The 9,399-nt window shown below is 40.3% G+C and overlaps 1 protein-coding gene across 1 annotated transcript in view; it reads left to right on the forward strand.

Moving 5' to 3' along the window:
- Positions 1-7,388, forward strand: part of LOC311126873 (transcriptional repressor p66-beta-like) — a 62,286-nt gene extending 54,898 nt beyond the window's left edge. Inside the window, exon 11 of the mRNA XM_084158573.1 lies at positions 3,349-7,388. Within this exon, the coding sequence (XP_084014699.1) occupies positions 3,349-3,485 (137 nt within the window). The 3' untranslated portion in view covers positions 3,486-7,388. The remainder of the gene's footprint in view (positions 1-3,348) is intronic.
- Positions 7,389-9,399: the final 2,011 nt, after the last annotated feature.

Genomic DNA, 9,399 nt, shown 5'->3' on the forward strand with positions numbered 1-9,399 from the left:
GGGCAAACGTACAAAATCAGCAGGGGATCAAATACTTTTTTCCCTCACTGTATATACAGTGGGGAGAACAAGTATTTGATACACTGCCGATTTTGCAGGTTTTCCTACTTACAAAGCATGTAGAGGTCTGTAATTTTTTTTATCATAGGTACACTTCAACTGTGAGAGACGGAATCTAAAACAAAAATCCAGAAAATCACATTGTATGATTTTTAAGTAATTAATTTGCATTTTATTGCATGACATAAGTATTTGATCACCTACCAACCAGTAAGAATTCCGGCTCTCACAGACCTGTTAGTTTTTCTTTAAGAAGCCCTCCTGTTCTCCAATCATTACCTGTATTAACTGCACCTGTTTGAACTCGTTACATGTATAAAAGACACCTGTCCACACACTCAATCAAACAGACTCCAACCTCTCCACAATGGCCAAGACCAGAGAGCTGTGTAAGGACATCAGGGATAAAATTGTAGACCTGCACAAGGCTGGGATGGGCTACAGGACAATAGGCGAGCAGCTTGGTGAGAAGGCAACAACTGTTGGCGCAATTACTAGAAAATGGAAGAAGTTCAAGATGACGGTCAATCACCCTCGGTCTGGGGCTCCATGCAAGATCTCACCTCGTGGGGCATCAATGATCATGAGGAAGGTGAGGGATCAGCCCAGAACTACACGGCAGGACCTGGTCAATGACCTGAAGAGAGCTGGGACCACAGTCTCAAAGAAAACCATTAGTAACACACTACGCCGTCATGGATTAAAATCCTGCAGCGCACGCAAGGTCCCCCTGCTCAAGCCAGCGCATGTCCAGGCCCATCTGAAGTTTGCCAATGACCATCTGGATGATCCAGAGGAGGAATGGGAGAAGGTCATGTGGTCTGATGAGACAAAAATAGAGCTTTTTGGTTTAAACTCCACTCGCTGTGTTTGGAGGAAGAAGAAGGATGAGTACAACCCCAAGAACACCATCCCAACCGTGAAGCATGGAGGTGGAAACATCATTCTTTGGGGATGCTTTTCTGCAAAGGGGACAGGACGACTGCACCGTATTGAGGGGAGGATGGATGGGGCCATGTATCGCGAGATCTTGGCCAACAACCCCCTTCCCTCAGTAAGAGCAACAACCCCCATTTTCTAATAATTGCGCCAACAGTTGTTGCCTTCTCACCAAGCTGCTTGCCTATTGTCCTGTAGCCCATCCCAGCCATGTGCAGGTCTACATTTGTATCCCTGATGTCCTTACACAGCTCTCTGGTCTTGGCCGTTGTGGAGTTGTTGGAGTCTGTTTGATTGAGTGTGTGGACAGGTGTCTTTTATACAGGTAATGAGTTCAAACGGGTACAGTTAATACAGGTAATGAGTGGAGAACAGGAGGGCTTCTTAAAGAAAAACTAACAGGTCTGTGAGAGCCGGAATTCTTACTGGTTGGTAGGTGATCAAATACTTATGTCATGCAATAAATTGCAAATTAATTACTTAAAAATCATACAATGTGATTTTCTGGATTTTTGTTTTAGATTCCGTCTCTCACAGTTGAAGTGTACCTATGATAAAAAATTACAGACCTCTACATGCTTTGTAAGTAGGAAAACCTGCAAAATCGGAAGTGTATCAAATACTTGTTCTCCTCACTGTACATACACACACACACTGAGTATACCAAACATTAGGAACACCTTCCTAATACTGAGTTGCCTCCCTCTACAAGGTGTCGAAAGTATTCATTACATTTACATTTACGTCATTTAGCAGACGCTCTTATCCAGAGCGACTTACAAATTGGTGCATTCACCTTTATAGCCAGTGGGATAACCACTTTACAATATGTATTATTTTTATTTATTGTTTTGGGGGGGGTGGGGTAAGGGGGGGGTAGAAGGATTACTTTATCCTATTTATCCCTGTATTCCACAGGGATGCTGGCCCATGTTGACTCCACTGCTTCCCACAGTTGTATCAAGTTGGCTGGATGTCCATTGGGTGGTGGACTAATATTTTGATACACACAGGAAACTTTTTTAGCGTTAAAAAACCCAGCAGCATTGCAGTTTTGGCACAAACCGGTGCACCTGGCATTTACTACCATACCCTGTTCAAAGGCACTTCAATTTTTTGTCTTGCCCATTCACACTCTGAATGGCACACATACACCATGTCGTTATTGTCTGATGGCTTAAAAATCCTTCTTTAACCTGTCTCCTCCCCTTCATCTACAATGATTGAAGTGGATTTAACAAGTGACATCAATAAGGGATCATAGCTTTCACCTGGATTCACCTGGTCAGTCTATGTCATGGAAAGAGCAGGTATCCTTAATGTTTTGTGCACTCAGAGACGATAATATGGGGGTCATATGTGCTTATGACAGGTCTTACAATGCATTATAATTAATTATACCTGAAGGTGATGCCCAAATGTTTAGCATTCAAAGAAAGCGTAAGAGTGAGACACAATGGGCTTTATACATTTTTCACAAATATGGCCATACTGAGAGCATAAATAAAAATAATTATTGCAATAATAATTGTCATACCTATGATTGTCTAACAAACTCTGAAATCTCTGGTGAGGTGGACAGCAGGTTTGGGATTAATTCAACAAATTACATTCTAATTAAATTCCTTTTCCCTGTAAATATATTATATTTAATTCAATTCAAACTCCAGGTCAGTCTTTGAATTCAGAGAGAATTCAAATCCCTCTCAGTTATAATGTTGGGTTATACATTTTTTTTTTTATTGCCAATTCAATATTATCCCCAACAATTATACAAATTCCAATGAAATTCCCTCAGGCTGTTAGGCTGATCATGTCATTGTTTAGACAGCGTAGTTATACTGTAGTTATACTGGACAAATAGAAATAATTTTAAAATAAATCCTGCGGTCAATTTTCGATACTAAGTACATTAACTGTGAAATGTACAAATATTCAATTCAATTCCACATCGTTTTTTTGTACAATTCCAATTTAATTCCAATTCAATCATAATTCCATAACTTGAAGATTGTTGAAACTTTAATTGAATTCAACATAAATTCTCCACTTCATGAGTGAATTCAAGTACTACGTTTGAATTTCAAATTAAATTGGAATTGACCCCAACCCTGGTGGACAAAACAGACACAGCCGACTGGAACATTTTTCGCTTTTAAATATGTTGTGGGTACAAAGGTTTTATTGAATGTGTTCCTCTTTCTTCCTCTCTTTCTTTTTCCTCTATCTCTCTTTCTGTCCTTTTAACTTTCCTTTCCTTGTTCATTCTCTCAACCTCCTTGTTTGAACTCTCTCTGGCTCTTTCTCGCCTTCTCTATTATTCTTGATCTCTTTCTCCTTTTCTGTCAGGGTTGAACATTGCCTACCTGAACCAAGGAGGGGTCGGGGCCCACAAGGGCTCCAGCTTAGCGGACCGCCAGAGGGAGTACCTGTTGGACATGATCCCGCCACGCTCCATATCACAGTCCATCAACGGACAGAAATGAACCCCCCCACCTTCCCAATCCTCGCCCCAAGGGCCACCTTCTCCACCCCCCACCACCATGCCCTCACAAAAAAAAGGCCACCTCCCCCACCCCATTGCATGCAGTGCCTGTCCGTGTGCCTACCTAAACTAACCCATGAGAAACTACACAATCAGCCTGAGAAACTACACAATCAGCCTGAGAAACGACACAATCAGCCAGACAAAAGACAACCAAACTGTCAATGCATCTTCTCGACTTTCTTACTATAGCAAAATTATTTAGAAGACTCTCAAATAATTGTTACTACTATTATTGTCATTGTTACTATTATTATTATTATGATAACTGTTACCGCTTCAGTTACTATTACTCTTATTAAGGTTTTTTATTGTTATGCTACGTAGAGCGCCTCACTTTCAGTTCATACCCTTACTTTTATTTATTTTGGGGGGGGGGGGATCTTTGTTTTTCTTTTGCCATAATTATCTTTTAGCTACTCCCCTGCTACGCTCCATATGTACGGTTCTTTAGTTTTCAATTTTTTTTAAGCCACCTTCTATTATGGATTGGATTCTTGTGAAGTTTCAACGCAGCAAAAGAGATGGAAATACCGCTATGTAAGAGGGAGATCATGTGGAATGAACTGGATCCAACTGGACACTGGTCCAATGACTGACTGCCCTGCTTTGAGTGGACCAGCAAAGATGACGGATCATAACCAGGAAACACTATTAATATGTTTTGTTTGACACAGTATTAATGGGAGCGAGAACAAGGACAAGATCCAGAAAGTGCACACTAAGGAGCATTAAAAAAAATAAAGGAACTAAGCACGGTGAGAAAAAATACCTACTATGTCACCGGTGGAGGCCATGGCCTGCAGAGAGAAGGAGCGTGACAGCCATTTTGGACTGTGGCGTATCATCCCATCTCGCTGCTCAGAACTGGCCTGAAAATGGGGTCATGAAAGCTGCCCCCAAGATCCTCCATTACCTCTCAATGCCTTCACATTCAGAGTATGCAGAGACTTCAAACCTTTCTAAACCCAACTGTTCCTTGTGGTACCGTGATGGAAATGGAGAGGACTGGAGTTGGCTGTGGCATTGGGCATGTTTTTTGTTTTCTTGTTGTTTTAGGGTTTCTTGATTGTAGTTTTTTCTTTTTTGCGGCGTCTCCTGTAGTAAAGGCTGCGTATCTGAGAGGTACTTGCCCCAGGAGACGATAATTATCAAAAAGTAATGAACAGATTGAAACTATTCAAATATCTATATGGATGTGTATCGATGGCTAGCTTGAGAGAAAGGAAACTGATATGGATTTATCTATAAAATGGGAGAGATGGATCAATCATCGTGTTCAGGCAATGCACATGAGATGCCTCATTCTCGAAGAGCACTTTTCTTATTATGAATTTTTTTTTAAATGAAAATGGAATAAAATGTTACAATTCCCAGGTACCCCAAGGTCCGGATGTTATCTGATTGTCTACGAGAGAGACCATTGTCCAGAGTGTTCATGTGGACTGTATCAGACGACATTCAATTGGTTTAACCCTCTTACCTTTTCAATGATTTGAACAGGTTTGTTAACGCTGGCAGTGACACCAAATTGTTTTTATCCTTTTTTGCCCCCCATTGTACTTTGGGGCATCACTCTGTCAACACTCTGTTACCACTGCCACACACATTTCACCAGCAGCACTTTCTGTGTTTGTTTGTTTTTGAAGTCGCCTGGACTCGCTAAGCCGAGTTTGCTACAGGTCATACAATACATTAAAGCAGTGTTCAGTCAATATGCAGTATTACTCAGAGAGAGGTAGACCAGCAGATCTTCAATTAGTTTAGGGTTTGCCTGGCTGGCATAGGAAATAAGTATTTACATGTGCGTCCATGTAGAAGCTATAGAGGGTTTATGGATAGTGTTGGGAAGATCAGACAGGACTTTTAGTTTGTGCTAGGTTCAGCGTCACAGTTTTCAGGCTTTCTTTCAGGCTTTTAGAGGATTGTTGCATTATTTACTGCTATAAACGCTTTAACCCATCTTTGCAATTTCACCTCTCACTGTATCAGGAGTTTAGGTCAACCGTTGAATGACATTTAAAATGTGCTCCTGTAGGCCATTGGCTCAACAGTGTATTATGTCAGTTTTTGGTCAAATAGGTTATAGAATAAAGGGTTAGGGCACATCACCATCCCAATTGCCATAGAGAGACTTAAGTAAAGCCAAAGGACCATGGAAAGACCCAATGGCAACACTGCAATAATATTAGCACTTAAAAATGTCTCACCTGTATTGTTCACTAGCCTCAAGAAAAAGTTGTGAAGTTTGGGGTTTGTCACCCTCTTACGCACTGACAACCTGTAAGGTTTGGTTGTGAGATTATGACCAACACTGTTAGAGTGGAAGCAATGAGGAGCTGAACCAATCAAGATGGATTCTTTGAAATGGGGTAATCTACTGATTTGGATCAATCTCATGATAGTTAACACTACTATCATTGGGTGTGTGCAGTTTAGCAGGCCTGACATGACAGGGGCTTACATTTAGTCCTATGGCAGAGTAGTTTGAAAATTGGATGCAAGCTCTACCCACTGGATACACAGATTTGGTGTGTCAAGTGCACTCATGCAGTGGCCTATGAAATCTCAAGTCCCCTTTCCTAGTTCTCGTAAGTTATTTATACTGAACACACACCAAGTCATTATGAAACTACCTTGGGTTTGATTGGCAGGTGCAATATGTAGATGTGAATGGAAGTTTACTTTCAGAAGAGAGTGTTTTTTGTTGCTTATACAATTGTCAATCAATTCCCTCTTTTGTGGTTGGTTAGTATAGGATGTCATTAAAAAAAAAAATTATGTCGGTGGGTACATTTTCTTTCCAACCCCCTCGTATGTTTGATTCGGCTGTCTCGTTTTTCTATGTCCTTTTGCTACAAAGCTGGACTTGTATATTGAAGATCCTTTCTCTCTCTTGCGGACTGTAATAGATGAATCCACACACCTTGGTAATTTCAAACACAATCTTTTTTTTAAATGTCAAATGTTTTAGGGTTTTTAGATGTCTAAATTCAGTTAATTTTTTGTTTTGTTTGTAATGTTTTAAGTTTTCAAGAAAAAAGAAAAAAAATAATCAAACAAAACATTTTATTGACTGAAATAAAATTGACACGATATTTGCTAGGTCAGAAGTAATAATGACTTATTGTACATAAGCTTTGTTTCTCCCTTCGATAAAAAAATATAATGGTATATTGTGTAGAAAAGCAAACAAAAAGCCATGAATATAGTGAAGCTTGTCATTTCGTTTTGTGATCACTGTGTATTATTGTGTAACAAATGTGCAAAATGTATGGGATTATTATTCTCTTCTTTCTCCCTGGATGTATTTTTTTTTGTAGTGAGTAGTGTTTGCCGGAAAAGTGGTCATTGTTCTGATGGAGTTTGAGCCATTCCACAGGCTTCGAGCGTGAAGAATGTAAAGTTTACGTATGTTTGTATGTTCTATTAGAAGCTCAACGCTGTTCAGTGTATTTCTTACATTGGATGAACCCATGCAGACTTCATTTGTGAGGACGTGGCATGGATCAAACCGCTGACGGACAGTATTACCCCGGGGTAGTCATCAAATCCACAGATCTCACTCAGAAACATAGCTCTCTGTATTTTGTTGATTTCAATTTATGTACTGAACTACAGGGCTACCCATGTCTGAAATGACAGGTTTAAAAATTACATTTCCTTTGCTTTCTTCCATATTTCTATGAAAATATGATATTGTCGGCAAACTTAATGTTGGTGTTGGAGTCGTGCCTGCTCATGTTTTCCATTGGAAAAGTATAAAAAATTTACTTTTTTTATTTGTTGGAGATGAATGAAATCTTGCCCTCACCACCTTTGTTCTGGTCAGCATCTGTTTTGGGGGAATTTTCATGGAGTTATCAAACTGACAATACTCTTTATTGACTGCCATATACAGTGGGGGGAAAAAGTATTTAGTCAGCCACCAATTGTGCAAGTTCTCCCACTTAAAAAGATGAGAGAGGCCTGTAATTTTCATCATAGGTACACGTCAACTATGACAGACAAAATGAGAATTCTTTTTCCAGAAAATCACATTGTAGGATTTTTTATGAATTTATTTGCAAGTTATGGTGGAAAATAAGTATTTGGTCAATAACAAAAGTGTCTCAATACTTTGTGATATACCCTTTGTTGGCAATGACACAGGTCAAACGTTTTCTGTAAGTCTTCACAAGGTTTTCACACACTGTTGCTGGTATTTTGGCCCATTCCTCCATGCAGATCTCCTCTAGAGCAGTGATGTTTTGGGGCTGTCGCTGGGCAACACAGACCCTCCAAAGATTTTCTATGGGGTTGAGATCTGGAGACTGGCTAGGCCACTCCAGGACCTTGAAATGCTTCTTACGAAGCCACTCCTTCGTTGCCCGGGCGGTGTGTTTGGGATCATTGTCATGCTGAAAGACCCAGCCACGTTTCATCTTCAATGCCCTTGCTGATGGAAGGAGGTTTTCACTCAAAATCTCACGATACATGGCCCCATTCATTCTTTCCTTTACACGGATCAGTCGTCCTGGTCCCTTTGCAGAAAAAAAGCCCCAAAGCATGATTTTTCCACCCCCATGCTTCACAGTAGGTATGGTGTTCTTTGGATGCAACTCAACATTCTTTGTCCTCCAAACACGACGAGTTGAGTTTTTACCAAAAAGTTATATTTTGGTTTCATCTGACCATATGACATTCTCCCAATCCTCTTCTGGATCATCCAAATGCACTCTAGCAAACTTCAGACGGGCCTGGACATGTACTAGCTTAAGCAGGGGGACACGTCTGGCACTGCAGGATTTGAGTCCCTGGCGGCGTAGTGTGTTACTGATGGTAGGCTTTGTTACTTTGGTCCCAGCTCTCTGCAGGTCATTCACTAGGTCCCCCCGTGTGGTTCTGGGATTTTTGCTCACCGTTCTTGTGATCATTTTGACCCCACGGGGTGAGATCTTGCGTGGAGCCCCAGATCAAGGGAGATTATCAGTGGTCTTGTATGTCTTCCATTTCCTAATAATTGCTCCCACAGTTGATTTCTTCAAACCAAGCTGCTTACCTATTGCAGATTCAGTCTTCCCAGCCTGGTGCAGGTCTACAATTTTGTTTCTGGTGTCTTTTGACAGCTCTTTGGTCTTGGCCATAGTGGAGTTTGGAGTGTGACTGTTTGAGGTTGTGGACAGGTGTCTTTTATACTGATAACAAGTTAAAACAGGTGCCATTAATACCGGTAACGAGTGGAGGACAGAGGAGCCTCTTAAAGAAGAAGTTACAGGTCTGTGAGAGCCAGAAATCTTGCTTGTTTGTAGGTGACCAAATACTTATTTTCCACCATAATTTGCAAATAAATTCATTAAAAATCCTACAATGTGATTTTCTGGATTTCTTTTCTTCAATTTGTCTGTCATAGTTGACGTGTACCTATGATGAAAATTACAGGCCTCTCATCTTTTTAAGTGGGAGAACTTGCACAATTGGTGGCTGACTAAATACTTTTTTTGTCCCCACTGTAAGTGAGTTCAAGAATGGGGTTGTGTCTAAAACATTCTAAGGCAGATAAAGCTGCCCATCAGGACAGTGTTAGTTATGGGGTTTACTAATCGTGATGTCATTCTGATGGAGGACTGATCAAATTTCCTGGCTATACAAATGTATTATATTATTTTATTGGTATAATTTAATTAACTCTTGGCATATTAGTTATTGTTGGAAATACAGGAAACTTTTTGAAGGGGAGGGAGGGGGGATTTATTGCAAATCTTTTTCTAAATTTGATGTGAATATGCTGAAAGCTTTTCTTTTTATACATGTTAAATGAACTGCAATTCCTCAGTTTGAACATTGCATAATGTTGATGTTGTATATTACATTTG

This window comes from Coregonus lavaretus, assembly GCF_964263955.1.
Source record: "Coregonus lavaretus genome assembly, chromosome: 3".
NCBI lineage: Eukaryota > Metazoa > Chordata > Actinopteri > Salmoniformes > Salmonidae > Coregonus > Coregonus lavaretus.